Here is a 17,086-nt window from a genome sequence, read left to right on the forward strand (position 1 = left end):
TAGAGATAAAGCAAATTAATGTTGTCTTCAAGATATAACATTTAAAAAAGTCAAAGCACATTCCACCAAATAGTTTGACAGTATTTAAAGAATAAAAATATTTCTGGTTAACACCACCCACAGTCGGTCTAAGGCACTACATCGCAGTGCTAGCTGTGTCACTACAGATCCTGGTTCGATTCCAGGCTGTGCCGCAGCCGGCCGTGACCAGAGACCCATGAGGTGGCGCACAATTGTCCCAGCATCGTCCGGGTTAGGGGAGGGTTTGGATGGCCTGGATGTCCTTGTCCCATCGCGCTCTAGCGACTCCTGTGGCAGGCCGGGAGCATGCATGCTGACACAGTCGCCAGGTGTACAGTGTTTCCTCCTACAAATTGGTGTGGCTGGCTTCCGGGTTAAGTGGGAATTGTGTCAAGAAGCAGTGTGGCTTGGCGGAGTCGTGTTTCAGAGGACGCATGGCTCTCGACCTTTGACTCTCCTGAGTCCGTACGGAAGTTGCAGTGATGGTACAAGACTGTAACTACCAATTGGATACCACGAAATTGGGGAGAAAAAGAGGGGGAAAAAATATATATAATATATATATATATATATATATATATAGTCAAATGACAAAATTTGCTTGTGGTGGACGCCTGTCAAATGATATGTAGGAACACTTTGAGTGCATTAGACATGAAACAACGATACAAATGTAACGGTACAACAAAATAGATGAACAATTTTCTTTTCCAGGTGTCTTTTCCTTTTCAACACCAATGGTACAACTAGTGCTTTCTAACTGCACTAAACCAAAACAGTGGTGTGTGGGAGGGAAGCAAAACTTTCCAGTGGGCTAAAGCATTCATCTTGAGGCGATGGGGGATGCAAAATGCAATCTGTTAATTATTATATCATATATAAAATGGACATATCAATTTTAATGCAGACTAGCTCAAAACATTACTAATCATTGAAAATGGCAAATTACCCAATGGATCATGATACTTTTTGGCTAAGAAAGTGGGAGTGCAAAAAAAAGACATTTGCACTTCTATTTTGAAAGTGGAGATGCTCTGTTATCTCCATTGCTCAAGCGCCTAAGTGCAGTGTACCATACTGGCCTCTTCGTCTATGGATCACACTATGGAGCACAGAGATTGATTCTGTTTTTAGTTTTTCTCATCTGTTCCCCCTACTTCATCTCAATCTCTCCATATCCAAACACTCAAATGGTTATATTATTCCAATAGTGCATATTGAAAACACTTGCTTTCGTGTAAAACACTTGATACAGTTGGAAGAATGACTGTGCTGCATTGCTTCAAAGTTTGACTCCCTGTTGCTGAGAACAGTCAGTGTTGCTCTTCTTGCTGTGTGAGCCCTCTACTGGATGTTTTCAAAGACCAATGGAAGCACTCGTCGTAGTAGCCTGCAATGGCCACAAAAGTAAATGATTGCTGTAAAGACACCCCGCCTGATTCATACTAAAGGAATGAATCTATTATAAGTGTTTTATAACCATGTTGTACATTATGGATAGTAATAGGTCATTCGGATATTACACCTATTTCCCCTGGAATTATTTCCCCCCCCCAGGCGGTCATATTATTTCTCTGCCGTAGATTTCTTTAACACAATTTAACTTCAAATAATCTCCTGAGGTAGCAGAATAAACTCCACTCCATGGTGAAGGACGTTTCTGATGTTGGTGGTTGCATTTGATTAATGTTTATTGAAAAAGTATGGAAATAAAGAAAGGCACGCAAATACTAAGGACAAACACAGGTACAAGGCTGGCGTTTCATAATTTACATTTTTAAAGTATTGATCTTGGGTGAATCGATGTAGTCGGAGCTGGATTCCACAACGTCTTGTCTCTGCTCCACTCCGTTGGTAGAGTATTCTAATCAGAGTGGAGTTTAGTCTGCTTGGAATATGGTTTGTTCTTTTTTTATTGGACTATTTTTTCTGCCTCAGGTTTATTGCAATTTAAGTGGAGTGTTTTGCCTCTGAAGAAAAGCCTCAATGGAATATTTACTACAGGCTTCACGTGTCGTAACACTTTGGAGAAGACACCTGTCATTTCACATTCTCATTTCTGACATACAATCAATCCTTAGTCTCTAATCAAATGTCTGTTGATTGGTTATTTAAGAGTAATGAACAACAACCATTATGCCATTTCAGATTTTATAATCCAGTAATCAACAGACATTTGAAGCCTGAATAACTCATATTTTGTATCCTTGTAGGTCAGTAGTTCTATTCAATTAGTTTCAAATTATATTTATATAAAAAAAATGGTTTCAGCAGAGGGTAGATCAAATCTAGTGTTTGTATGCCTGGCGCAGTGTGGCCCTAACCAAGTACTGTTTATAGCCTACTGCTCGGTTTAAAACCAGATTATGCGACTATGCTGTGTATACAAAGAGCTCCCCAGAGGTTGGAAAAAACACGCGCGACCGGTGTCACTGTTCCTTTAAACCAAGAATGGCATATTCACACTCATAATGGGCTATATAATCACGGCTAGAATACACATAGAAGGCTACGGGGGATACCAGCGGTTCGCAATCAAGAGGTGTGCCATCACCATGCAGTCAAACCTAATCCTCAAGTCATTAGCATCCTTTCTTCTATTCACTGTTGGGAGGAGGGGCATCGCACATGCGCAGAATATCCTTTGAACCACACGCGGCTCAATCACGACGTTTATCCAGCGGACCACTCACTATGCATCATAGGAGCAGTCTTGTAGGAAAGGCGTGCAAATGCAGTTACAGAAACCGTAAATGCTGGCCGTTTTGCTCTATTTCGTCTCGGATAAAAACTGCCCTCATCGAGCTCAAAATGGGTTAGAAGGAGGATGCCTGGATTATCCACTTTCAACACTTTGCGAGGATGGGGAATTGGAATTTCTGTTTTCGTAGAGACTTCTTGACAAAGACGGAGAGAGAGAATAGAGATCGGATTTGAGATCTATCTCCACTGTTATTCGTTTTCTTTTCTTGTTTTCTTTTTTGAGAAATGATTGCAGAATTCGTGTGCAGCGCTGTGGCTTTGGTCCTCTATGTCAACACTCTGGGCGCTGATTTCTGCTACGATGACAGGTACATGATTGCATGACAGATGACGCCCGCCTCCGATGGCATTGCTGTTCTGCCCATATTGTCATACAACACAATGGTTTTGCATTTTGTTTATTGCTTTGCATAGTAGGAAACGTGTTCACATTCCTATACAACATTTCGCGGTAGCGTAAGGAATGGTGGGCCGAGGGAGGGTGACTTCTGTCAGCTCCGTGTTGGCGGCAAGGTCTTGGTAAACAGCAGGTATAGCTTGCCAGTACACAGTGTCACTGCATAAAGTTTGAATCCTGAGACGATAATACATTATTGCAGGCGAAATTAACCTAACGCTACAAAATGATTATGGGAGTAATTTGATACGTTGTATTCCATAATCACCATGTCCATGGCACATCACTAAAATAAAACCGTTATCATGACCAAGTCTTTTCAAATTACGTGTGAACCAGTCGTATTTGTTAGGTGCTGTACCGTCCCGAGAAACAGGTGAATCATATTTAATGAATATCATTATTCTAACAGACAATAATGACTGATGATCATAAACAAATTAAATAAGCCAACCTTGTTTTAAATAGGCAATAGAACGTCTTAAAAACAGCGTGCTTTATTAGGCAGATTAAAACATTGATCAATTCTCAAGTGGTTCATGCTCCATTGAAAAGCAACGGTCTTAAAAGTAGAGATGCGTTCAGCTCAGTCTGGGCTGCACGGTGAAAATGTATCTGCCTCCAGGGAAACAATATTTCTCCCGGGCCTGAGAATGTATTGTGCCAAACAGATTTGTATCTGTAAGGAATGAAGATCTTAACACAAAACCTAAGCACTTTTCTTTTACCAACTTCTTACTGCCATAGACCTACTGCTGGGCAATTAACCCGCTATGGCCTCAGTATATTAGCTTGGTTGATTTATTAATTGATTGATTTATATTTTAAATATAATGTTTTAACTTGTAATGCCTGATGTCTAAATGTACACCAGGTTTTTAAAACTAACCTGGTGGTCTATGATAAGCAAGTAATGCAGTGTACTACATAGGAGGCTTATACTGTAATGCTGATGCTAATGTATTACACTTCAATCATTTGGTCAATAGCCTAACTGCTTATAAAAGGTTTGATACATGCAGAATTAGAGCCATCATTGTTATGTATTTGGACAGCTATGGCCGATAGGAAATTAAGTTATTAGTATAAGTGCTACTGTTTCTATGGATGCATTGAGACCATTAAAATGTAGCCTGGGGATGCTGTTCAGTGAGCGTAAATCTACTGCACTCATGCCAAGTGGTGTGTTGATGTTTTTTTAATAAAAAAAATGTTTTTTTCCCCCACATACACCAGATAGGCACACTGAAATGTGTTGTTTTACAGGGTCAGCCATAGTAGTGCGGCGCCACTGGAGCGAATTAGGGTTAAGTGCCTTGCTCAAGGGTACATCTGCAGATTTTTCACCTTGTTGGCTCGGGTATTCGAACCAGCGGCCAAAGTTTCATTGTAATCTTATAGCCTACATTTTTGTGATGGAGTCATAAACTTATACAGGAGTATACGCCTTTGTACTTTGTGCTCGGGACACACCATCACTCATGTGACAGCAGTGGTGTTCAGTTTTCATAAATCTTCCTGGGAGTGGCTACAATGTGGAGAGGGTTAAGGCTACCACTGACTGCTGCAGGACCACTGAGATGTGTCAGTGTACACATTCTACATTTCAGCCTTAGGTTGTAGTGTGTGTGTGCGTAGCACGCACCCCCATGTGAATATAATATCCTCAATTTTTAAACTAATGGCCATTGTAATAATAGTCTATCTTATGACAAACCCACTCTTTTACTGTGCTGAAGCCCAAACCATATCAACTGCTATTTGTTTCTGAGATATCACATACTAACTATCCTATCTGTTTTTAGCGCTGGCGTTTTGTTCAGGCTTGTACAGTATGTAATTAGTAGTCATTAGTGAGGTGGTATCCTGACTTGTTAACATGTGATTTGCCTGGAGAAGAAGCTGATGTGGTATAATGATGGGGAAAGGGGCTTACTGATTGCTGATATCATATGTGTGAATAAGAAGCTTTATCTTTATCAAACCGTGAGCTCACTTTTTGGGGAGAACTGAATTTAAACCATAAACCTTAAAACTGTCTAATAAGGATCTTATCGGATTGGATACCCCTCTTTAGAATACTATTTGATTTCATTGCAAATTGGTTTGCACCTTCTAACATGACAATCTGTTATCTATACCTTTAGGCTACATGTAGTTGTGCACTTAACAACAGAATTTCTTAAATTCTAAATTGCAAGGAATCAAATATGGATATTTTGTCTCAATGTGTAATACATCCTCCTCTCGAAATTCAGAAAGCAATTTTGTACACGAGTTGAGAAACTGCTTTGATTGAAATATTTAATGATTAAAAGTTTAAATCCAATGTGTCAGTTGTGCATTGAGCATGGCCAGGAGCACCAAGGGTGGCTGACAGCATGCCACATGAGGATTTCACATCGATCTGCTCTTGGAGTCTTGTTGCTCAGGAATACATCATTATACTGTTCTTGTTACTTTCAGTTGTATTCTTGAGAAAATAGCGCCTACAAGAATGGAGTACTCTGCCTGCTTTAATGAATGTAGGGTTTGCTGAGTCAGATCTCTGTAGGAAAAACCTGATGAAAGGTCACTGGTTTTACTGGTTAATTTAAGTCACCTGCCACATACCAGTTGTTATTAATTGTAACTCGTCATGGTCTAAGTTAACAACACCGTAACTACACGTTTTGTGCAATGTGTTTGCTAGCCTAGCACCAAAGATACTTTTCTATGGAGGAATGGAGGGGCCTCACAAGGCTTTCTTCTGTCAATGCTTTCACCACCACCACCACACCCAACTCCCTGCACAAACAGCCCATCGTTGAGGAGTGGACAATTACTCCATTATGTGATGTCAGAATTACTTCTGGGAGTTCTCCATCTGGGCACGGTCATCATTATCACACAGAGCCTTGACACCTGGATGACAACATAGTGAGTCATATGTCATACGTGTTGTTCATATCTCTGTCTATAGATATAATCCTGAGACCTTTACCACCAATAGGAGTGAATAGGTTTGTGTCAGGAGAAAAATATTGCCCAATTTCATTCTCTGAATTGCTATGAACCTGTCCAGATGCGTTTGATGTATGACCCTGCAGAAAAAGAAAGGGTCTGCACTCTGCAGGTTTTGTGAACATGGCTTTGGCATTAGCTGCATCATCAGCATTATTGTTGCTGATTTGGATTTATGTTGCAAAAACATCCGTGATTTTGTTTGGATGATACTGAACGGAATCAAAGGGAAATGTGGAGGACAGGAGTAGGAAAATAAAACTGTTCTCCTGCGTCAGCCATGAGGGAGTTGATCAACTTAATGTCTTCTTAGAAAACAGATATAGAGATTTCTATTTTTCAGAAGTCCTAGGCCTACACCTACACGTTCTTCTCTGAAATATTGTTGACAATTTCATGATGAAATGAGAGCGTGACTTGACCCCTTGACTTTTTCCACATTTTTTTAATGTTACAAAAAATCCTCAATCTACACACAATATCCTATAATGACTAAAAGAAAACAGGTTTTTAGACATTTCTGCAGAAAAACCTTATTTACATATACTACTGTTCAAAGGTTTGGGGTCACTTAGAATGTCTTTGGTTTTGAAAGAAAATACACTTTTCTGTCCATTAAAATAACATCAAATTGATCATAAATACAGTGGAGACATTGCTAATGTTTTAAATTACTATTGCAGCTGGAAACAGCTGATTTTTTAATGGAATATCTACATAGGCGTACAGAGGCCCATTATCAGGAACCATCACTCCTGTGTTCCAATGGCATGTTGTGTTAGGTAATCCAAGTTTATTATTTTAAAAGGCTAATTGATCATTAGAAAACCCTTTTGCAATTATGTTAGCACAGCTGAAAACTGTTGTTTTGATTAAAGAAGCAATAAAACTGTCCTTCTTTAGACTCGTGAGTATCTGGAGCATCAGAATTTGTGGGTTCGATTACAGGCTCAAAATGAAAGAAACGAAGAACTTTCTTCTGAAACTCGTCAGTCTATTCTTGTTCTGAGAAATGAAGGCTATTCCATGCAAGAAATTGCCAAGAAACTGAAGATCTCGTACAACGCTGTGTACTACTCCCGTCTCAGAACAGCGCAAACTGTCTCTAACCAGAATAGAAAGAGGAGTGGGAGGCCCCGGTGCACAACTGAGCAAGAGGACAAGTACATTAGAGTGTCTAGTTTGAGAACCAGACGCCTCACAAGTCCTCAACTGGCAGCTTCGTTAAATAGTACCCGCAAAACAGTGAAGATGCGATTCCGGGATACTGGCCCAACAAAATACTGAGCAAAGGGTCTGTTTTTCCTGTTTTTGCTTTGTCATTATGGGGTAATGTGTGCACATTGATGAGGGAAAAAAAATATTTAATCAATTTAAGAATAAGGCTGTAACGTAACAAAATGTGGAAAAAGTCAAGGGGTCTGAATACTTTCCGAATGCATTGTATCTCTTGTCATGGCTAGTATGAAATGCCTTGCTCTTCAACAATGCTGCATGGTACACTTCTCTTTCTCAGCTAAAATGTTATCTTGTTAGGATGGTGATGTATATAAATGTGTGAATGACACACATAGTTTGTTATTGAGGACAGAGCCTTCCTGAGCGTTGCTGTGGCCTGACAGGGGGATGCAGTCAAAGCATGTAGCACTGCAGTCGGATGATGTGGTCTGGGACTTGATGGCCAGAGTGCCAAATGCTTCAAGTCATTGACACACAAGGCTTCTTCGGTTGGGGAGAAGCAGTGGAATACCGAAATTCCTAGACTTTTAAATGATAAAGTAGGGATATGTGGAATATAATTAGAATCCTATTTTTACAGATATAAAGCACTGCTTAGAGGTAGGATGAATCATTTCTTCCCCCAACATGTTGTTACTTAATGTTCAGAATGGATTCATGGTCCATAGTTCCTGCCTGCCTGTCCAGTAATCTGTTATAAATAAACCTTGACATGGTCCATGGTTTCTTCCACGTATCGCATTAAGGAGTGGTTGAGTGGCTCAAACTATAATGAATCACTATGTTTGATGACACGTCATTATGTAGCTTTCTGTCAATTAACAACCTCTGCCTCTTATAGTGTAGTCAGAGTGCTGTGTGTATGTGTGTGTGTTTAAAGTTTTATTGTCATGTGCACAAGTACAGTGAAATGCCTTCCCTGCTTGCTCTTTCCCAGCAATGCAGTAATCAATATCAGTAGTACTATAAAAAAGGTAAAGTAGAACAAAAACACACCAGAAATAAGAAGAATACGAGAACGTAAGTACGCTATATACAGGGCCAGTAGCTACATACAGGGGCAGTTCCAGGGTCAGTAGCTATATACAGGGCCAGTTCCAGGGTCAGTTCTTTCAATGACGGCCTAGGAACAGTGGGTTTACTGCCTGTTCAGGGGCAGAATGACAGATTTGTACCTTGTCAGCTCAGGGATTTGAACTTGCAACCTTCCAGTTACTAATCCAACACTCTAAGCACTAGGCTACCCTGCCTCCCCAGCTATATACAGGGTCAGTTCCAGGGTCAGTAAACTATAAACAGGGTCAGTTCCAGGGTCAGTAAGCTATATACAGGTGCAGTTCCAGGGTCAGTAAGCCATATAAAGGGTCAGTAGCTAGGTTCAGTAAGCTATATACAGGTGCAGTTCCAAGTTCAGTAAGCTATATACAGGGTCAGTTCTAGGGTCAGTAAGCTATATACAGGGGCAGTTCTAGGGTCAGTAAGCTATATACAGGTGCAGTTCCAGGTTCAGTAAGCTATATACAGGGTCAGTTATAGGTTCAGTAAGCTATATACAGGTGCAGTTCCAAGTTCAGTAAGCTATATACAGGGTCAGTTCTAGGGTCAGTAAGCTATATACAGGGTCAGTTCTAGGGTCAGTAAGCTATATACAGGTGCAGTTCCAAGTTCAGTAAGCTATATACAGGGTCAGTTCTAGGGTCAGTAAGCTATATACAGGTGCAGTTCCAAGTTCAGTAAGCTATATACAGGGTCAGTTCTAGGGTCAGTAAGCTATATACAGGGGCAGTTCTAGGGTCAGTAAGCTATATACAGGTGCAGTTCCAGGTTCAGTAAGCTATATACAGGGTCAGTTCTAGGGTCAGTAAGCTATATACAGGGGCAGTTCTAGGGTCAGTAAGCTATATACAGGTGCAGTTCAAAGTTCAGTAAGCTATATACAGGTGCAGTTCCAAGTTCAGTAAGCTATATACAGGGTCAGTTCTAGGGTCAGTAAGCTATATACAGGGTCAGTTCCAGGTTCAGTTCTAGGGTCAGTAAGCTATAGTTCCAGGTTCAGCTATATACAGGGTCAGTTCTAGGGTCAGCTATTCAGGGGCAGTTCTAGGTCAGTAAGCTATATACAGGTGGTTGCTATTTCAGTTCAGGTTACAGGTGCAGTAAGCTATATACAGGGTCAGGTCAGTTCTATATACAGGTGCAGTTCAGTAAGCTATATACAGGGTCAGTTCTAGGGTCAGTAAGCTATATACAGGTGCAGTTCCAAGTTCAGTAAGCTATATACAGGGTCAGTTCTAGGGTCAGTAAGCTATATACAGGTGCAGTTCCAAGTTCAGTAAGCTATATACAGGGTCAGTTCTAGGGTCAGTAAGCTATATACAGGGGCAGTTCTAGGGTCAGTAAGCTATATACAGGTGCAGTTCCAGGGGCTATATCAGTTGCTAGGGTCAGTAAGCTATATACAGGGGCAGTTCTAGGGTCAGTAAGCTATATACAGGTGCAGTTCCAAGTTCAGTAAGCTATATACAGGTGCAGTTCCAAGTTCAGTAAGCTATATACAGGGTCAGTTCTAGGGTCAGTAAGCTATATACAGGGTAAGCTAGCTATATACAGGGTCAGTTCTAGGTTCAGTAAGCTATATACAGGGGCAGTTCTAGGGTCAGTAAGCTATATACAGGTGCAGTTCAAGTAAGCTATATACAGGGTCAGTTCTAGGGTCAGTAAGCTATATACAGGGGCAGTTCTAGGGTCAGTAAGCTATATACAGGTGCAGTTCCAGGTTCAGTAAGCTATTTACAGGGTCAGTTCTAGGTTCAGTAAGCTATATACAGGTGCAGTTCCAGGTTCAGTAAACTATATACAGGGTCAGTTCCAAGTTCAGTAAGCTATATACAGGTGCAGTTCCAAGTTCAGTAAGCTATATACAGGGTCAGTTCTAGGGTCAGTAAGCTATATACAGGGGCAGTTCTAGGGTCAGTAAGCTATATACAGGTGCAGTTCCAAGTTCAGTAAGCTATATACAGGTGCAGTTCCAAGTTCAGTAAGCTATATACAGGGTCAGTTCTAGGGTCAGTAAGCTATATACAGGGTAAGTTCCAAGTTCAGTAAGCTATATACAGGTGCAGTTCCAAGTTCAGTAAGCTATATACAGGGTCAGTTCTAGGGTCAGTAAGCTATATACAGGGTCAGTTCTAGGGTCAGTAAGCTATATACAGGTGCAGTTCTAGGGTCAGTAAGCTATATACAGGGCCAGTTCTAGGGTCAGTAAGCTATATACAGGTGCAGTTCCAAGTTCAGTAAGCTATATACAGGGGCAGTTCCAAGTTCAGTAAGCTATATACAGGGTCAGTTCCAAGTTCAGTAAGCTATATACAGGTGCAGTTCCAAGTTCAGTAAGCTATATACAGGGTCAGTTCTAGTTCTATATACAGGGGCAGTTCTAGGGTCAGTAAGCTATATACAGGTGCAGTTCCAGGTTCAGTAAGCTATATACAGGGTCAGTTCTAGGGTCAGTAAGCTATATACAGGTGCAGTTCCAAGTTCAGTAAGCTATATACAGGGTCAGTTCCAAGTTCAGTAAGCTATATACAGGTGCAGTTCCAAGTTCAGTAAGCTATATACAGGGTCAGTTCTAGGGTCAGTAAGCTATATACAGGGGCAGTTCTAGGGTCAGTAAGCTATATACAGGTGCAGTTCCAGGTTCAGTAAGCTATATACAGGGTCAGTTCTAGGGTCAGTAAGCTATATACAGGGGCAGTTCTAGGGTCAGTAAGCTATATACAGGTGCAGTTCCAGGTTCAGTAAGCTATATACAGGGTCACTTCCAGGTTCAGTAAGCTATATACAGGGTCAGTTCCAGGGTCAGTAAGCTATATACAGGGTCAGTTCCAGGGTCAGTAAGCTATATACAGGGCCAGTTCTAGGGTCAGTAAGCTATATACAGGGCCAGTTCTAGGGTCAGTAAGCTATATACAGGGTCAGTTCCAGGGTCAGTTACAGGGCCAGTTCTAGGGTCAGTAAGCTATATACAGGGTCAGTTCCAGGGTCAGTAAGCTATATACAGGGTCAGTAAGCTATATACAGGGTTAAGCTATATACAGGGCCAGTTCTAGGGTCAGTAAGCTATATACAGGTGCAGTTCCAAGTTCAGTAAGCTATATACAGGGTCAGTTCTAGGGTCAGTAAGCTATATACAGGGGCAGTTCTAGGGTCAGTAAGCTATATACAGGTGCAGTTCCAGGTTCAGTAAGCTATATACAGGGTCAGTTCTAGGGTCAGTAAGCTATATACAGGGGCAGTTCTAGGGTCAGTAAGCTATATACAGGTGCAGTTCCAGGTTCAGCTATATACAGGGTCAGTTCTAGGGTCAGTAAGCTATATACAGGTGCAGTTCCAAGTTCAGTAAGCTATATACAGGGTCAGTTCCAAGTTCAGTAAGCTATATACAGGTGCAGTTCCAAGTTCAGTTACAGGGTCAGTTCTAGGGTCAGTAAGCTATATACAGGGGCAGTTCTAGGGTCAGTAAGCTATATACAGGTGCAGTTCCAGGTTCAGCTATATACAGGGTCAGTTCTAGGGTCAGTAAGCTATATACAGGGGCAGTTCTAGGGTCAGTAAGCTATATACAGGTGCAGTTCCAGGTTCAGTAAGCTATATACAGGGTCACTTCCAGGTTCAGTAAGCTATATACAGGGTCAGTTCCAGGGTCAGTAAGCTATATACAGGGTCAGTTCCAGGGTCAGTAAGCTATATACAGGGCCAGTTCTAGGGTCAGTAAGCTATATACAGGGCCAGTTCTAGGGTCAGTAAGCTATATACAGGGTCAGTTCCAGGGTCAGTAAGCTATATACAGGGCCAGTTCTAGGGTCAGTAAGCTATATACAGGGTCAGTTTCAGGGTCAGTAAGCTATATACAGGGTCAGTAAGCTATATACAGGGCCAGTAAGCTATATACAGGGTCAGTTCCAGGGTCAGTAAGCTATATACAGGGTCAGTAAGCTATATACAGGGTCAGTTCCAGGGTCAGTAAGCTATATATAGGGTCAGTAAGCTATATACAGGGCCAGTTCTAGGGTCAGTAAGCTATATATTGGGCCAGTTCTAGGGTCAGTAAGCTATATACAGGTGCAGTTCCAAGTTCAGTAAGCTATATACGGGGTCAGTTCTAGGGTCAGTATGCTATATACAGGGTCAGTTACAGGGCCAGTAAGCTATATATAGGGTCAGTAAGCTATATACAGGGTCAGTTCTATGGTCAATAAGCTATTTACAGGTGCAGATCCAGGTTCAGTAAGCTATATAAAGGGTCAGTTCTAGGGTCAGTAACCTATACACAGGGTCAGTTCTAGGGTCAATAAGCTATTTACAGGTGCAGTTCCAGGTTCAGTAAGCTATATACAGGGTTGGTTCTAGGGTCAGTAAGCTATATACAGGTGCAGTTCCAGGTTCAGTAAGCTATATACAGGGGCAGTTCTAAGGTCAGTAAGCTGTATACAGGGCCAGTTCAGGGTTCTACAGGGCCAGTTCTAGGGTCAGTAAGCTATATACAGGGTCAGTTCCAGGGTCAGTAAGCTATATACAGGGCCAGTTCTAGGGTCAGTAAGCTATATACAGGGTCAGTTCCAGGGTCAGTAAGCTATATACAGGGTCAGTAAGCTATATACAGGGCCAGTAAGCTATATACAGGGTCAGTTCCAGGGTCAGTAAGCTATATACAGGGTCAGTAAGCTATATACAGGGTCAGTTCCAGGGTCAGTAAGCTATATATAGGGTCAGTAAGCTATATACAGGGCCAGTTCTAGGGTCAGTAAGCTATATATTGGGCCAGTTCTAGGGTCAGTAAGCTATATACAGGTGCAGCAAGTTCAGTAAGCACGGGGTCAGTAGGGCTATATATACAGGGTCAGTTACAGGGCCTATAGGGTCAGTAAGCTATATAAAGGGTCAGTTCTAGGGTCAGTAAGCTATATACAGGTGCAGTTCCAGGTTCAGTAAGCTATATACAGGGGCAGTTCTAAGATCAGTAAGCTGTATACAGGGTCAGTAGGCTATATACAGGTGCAGTTCCAGGGTCAGTAAGCTATATAAAGGGTCAGTTCTAAGGTCAGTAAGCTGTATACAGGGGCAGTAAGCTATATACAGGTGCAGTACCAGGGTAAGTAGCATATACAGGCGCAGTTCCAGGGTCAGTAAGCTATATACAGATTCAGTTCCAGGGTCAGTGCCAATACAATATTTACAATGTTCAGGGATACTGGAGTAGTAGGGGTAGATATGTATGGGGGTAAAGTGACTACTCATCAGGATATATGATAAACAGTAGCAGCAGCGGAAATTATGATTGTATGTTAGTGTGTGTGTAGACTCAGTATGAATATGTGCGCGTGTTATGTGTGTGTGAGAAAATGAAGTGTGTGTGTGTTGGTATCTGAGTGTGTGTAGTGTGCATAATGTCAGTGTAGAAATAAAAACTATAACAGAAGGGTCAATGCAGATTGTTTTTGTAGAAATGTTGTTAGTCTGTGTGTGTGAGTATGACCTATGACCTATCTACTCTCCCCCTCCTGGGTTGTCTGTCCGTGTAAGGTTGCTTGAGCCCTGTAAATAGCCTTGGCTGGCCCTGGTTGGGTTTCTGTGGTACTGCTGTCTGGGCTCTGCTTTGCTTTGCTCCAGCCCTGCCTGTAGTGTCCATCTAGTGGGATAGAATGGACCAGCCCAACCCCAGCCCGCCCCAGCCCCAGCGCAGTGGTAATGTAACGAGCCCAAGAACCCAAGGGCGTCAACCTAACAGTCTGAGTATATCTCCCTCAGTCTCTCCCAGTGTCCTGTAATTAGTGGAAGCATTCAGAGTGGGGTGGATACACGGACGGCAGACAAGGCGTGCAGGACCTCCCGCTCTAATCTTCCGTCGGCCGCCGCCAGATGGTCACATTTGCGAAGCGTTGAGGGTTTTTCTCCCCTGTGCCCTCGGGTTTGAGGTGGAGTCAAGAGGAACATGTTCAGTGCAATCAGGATGGCGATGTCAGTGTTTGCCAGATGTCAGATAGTCTGAGCGATGAAGCCATCTAAGAGGTCCATGTGAGAGGAGTCCCTTGTATTGTTCACACATTGACACCTGTTATTTTTCCATGTGCTTTGAGATTTCTTTGAAGGTCATTGAGACTGAAGAGTTTTGAAATGTTCTCTTATTTCAATGGTTTACCATACAATACAATGTCCTTCCATTCTATTATTATTACTATTATCTCTTGCGACTTCCAGTTATTGAGTTATGCAGTTATTGTTCCCTTAATGCAAATGCTTAGAAGTTGGTTTCAATTGTGATCAGACATACGATTTCTCATCTACAGTCTAAAAAGATCAGCACAGTTCTGATCAAAGATAGATGGGTTGACTTCACTTCATAACTGTATTTTCCAGCAGACATGAAGATGTTATTTTCACTCTCGCCACAAAGGCGAGTCTAAAAAGCTTTCAATATTTGTTGCTAAAAATACTATTAATAAGAGGTTGCAGTATGTTGTGCATTGCTTCAGTTTCCCACAAACCCACATAATTACTTGAAACATTTTAGCCTTGGATACGATCAGTTCACTTTTAGGTCATGGGAAACAGTTGACTAGATACGATGCACATTTTCCTAACTGCCAATAACTTCTGAATACGATTTGAGGAGACCTTGGTATTTCACTTGACAAACTGACTTAATTTAAAGGCACTGGCCCTCAGTCCACATTTCCTGAGCTGTGGAAGCAAGAATAGCTCAAATACATGCAATGAGTTTCCATTGAAATGAACAATCAAATCGCATAACATGTGGAAACATTTGTTCAATATTCCATGTTTGAACATGAGAATGTGTTGTGTTGATGCACTTTACAGCTCATAATCAGGCTCAATGTGGAATGACAGGAAAGGAGGGAGGGTTTGGGGTTGCACGTCACACAGCAACACTGTTAACTAACTAAGGGGTATTTTTTACTGCCCTTCTTTTCTGGGTCACTGCCTCTCTCAGTGACTGTCAGCATTATTACATGTGATGGCAGCTCCCACTGGGTGATCTGGTGTGACCCTGCTGCGCTGAGGTGAACTTTCTCAGTCATAATCCCTCTGAGCTCTCACTGTCTAAGCACTGCTTTAGGTGATCAAAACTGGATTTGGTTTGAAAAATCAAGGGCGTTGTGAAGATTAATAACCTTTTGGGGAGGTATCTGCTCTGTAATAACATATTATATATTTTTACATCATTTCAAAGTTACATATCCTTACATATCCTCTGTAACCTTACATATCCCATGAATGTATCTCTACATTCATCTTCTGTACATATATCACTCCAGTGTTTAATTGCTAAATTGTAGATATTTTGCCACTATGGCCTATTTATTGCTTTACCTCCCTACACGTACTACATTTGCACACACTGTTTATAGACTTTTCTATTGTGTTATTGATTGTACGTTTGTTTATTCCATGTGTAACTCTGTGTTGTTTGTGTCTAACTGCTTTGCTCTATCTTGGCCAGGTCGCAGTTGTAAATGAGAACTTGTTCTCAACTGGCCTACCTGGTTAAATAAAGGTGAAATAAAATTAAAACATAAAAAAATGTATCACTGTAGGTTAATTCAAAACAGTAGTGCAACATGTCAAGTGCTTATCAATTGCAAGTAAATGATCTTTGGACTTTTAATTAATTATTGATGGCATTTAACATAATGAAGGTGTTGCAGAGATGCCAGCATATAGCCATAACCACCATGGTCCAGATGGTGTCTAGACGTAGGACTTAAGATAGAGGTCTTACCCTCCCTCTGTCTCCAGCTATTTGTGATGAGCTGCATCAGCATGGAGAAGGTCGAGAGGTTGAAGGAATCAAACTCCCCATGGCTTTGATTGCTGGAGCTGACTGGTATCGGCCATGGGAGAAATTGGATAGACTTGGCCCATTCTGCTGCCTCTGTGATTGCCTTGGCAGATGATTGTCATGTGTGAGTTGCAGTAGGAATAGGGTGAGTGTGGGTTGGTCTGATCAGTCACTGCCCACCGGTTCATGAATGAAAGACCCTGTGCAGAGACCGACAGCATAACAGTCAATGCTCCTAAATGAAGCAGGATGCTTTGTGATCATCCTACAGGCATCCACAGAAATGAGATGGGCCTTATGTAGTTGTCGGGTTTACTGCTCTGTGGTGGACAGCATTAAAGATGAACTTGAAACATGCTACACAAGAGTTTAACCTGCGCCCTCTTTGCTTTTTTCCAATCTCTTTGCTGGCTATTTAATTATAGCCAACAGATTATCTCTCCAAATGTATCATGTGGTGCCCTCACCAGCCCCTTGACAGACACACACACACACGCGCACGCACGCACGCACGCACACACGCACGCACGCACACACACACACACACACACACACACACACACACACACACACACACACACACACACACACACACACACACACACACACACACACACACACACACACACACACACACACACAGCCTACTCATGATCATTTTAGACATTGAAGATTGAACAGAAGATTTGATCAACCAGCACGAAAATCCTTCACATGGGCAGCATTGCAAAAAATGCAATGGTGCGACACAGTAATGTGACATAAGTAATTAAGCTGCCAAAAGAACACATGAAGCTTGGTCA

The 17,086-nt window shown here is 41.8% G+C and overlaps 1 protein-coding gene across 1 annotated transcript in view; it reads left to right on the plus strand.

Moving 5' to 3' along the window:
- The first annotated feature begins 2,645 nt into the window (after positions 1–2,645).
- LOC118395829 (protein O-mannosyl-transferase TMTC2-like) overlaps positions 2,646–17,086 on the plus strand; it is a 178,134-nt gene continuing 163,693 nt past the window's right edge. Inside the window, exon 1 of the mRNA XM_035789804.2 lies at positions 2,646–3,092. Coding sequence (XP_035645697.2) covers positions 3,010–3,092 — 83 coding nt within the window. The 5' untranslated portion in view covers positions 2,646–3,009. The remainder of the gene's footprint in view (positions 3,093–17,086) is intronic.

This window comes from Oncorhynchus keta, chromosome 17, assembly GCF_023373465.1.
Source record: "Oncorhynchus keta strain PuntledgeMale-10-30-2019 chromosome 17, Oket_V2, whole genome shotgun sequence".
Lineage (NCBI taxonomy): Eukaryota > Metazoa > Chordata > Actinopteri > Salmoniformes > Salmonidae > Oncorhynchus > Oncorhynchus keta.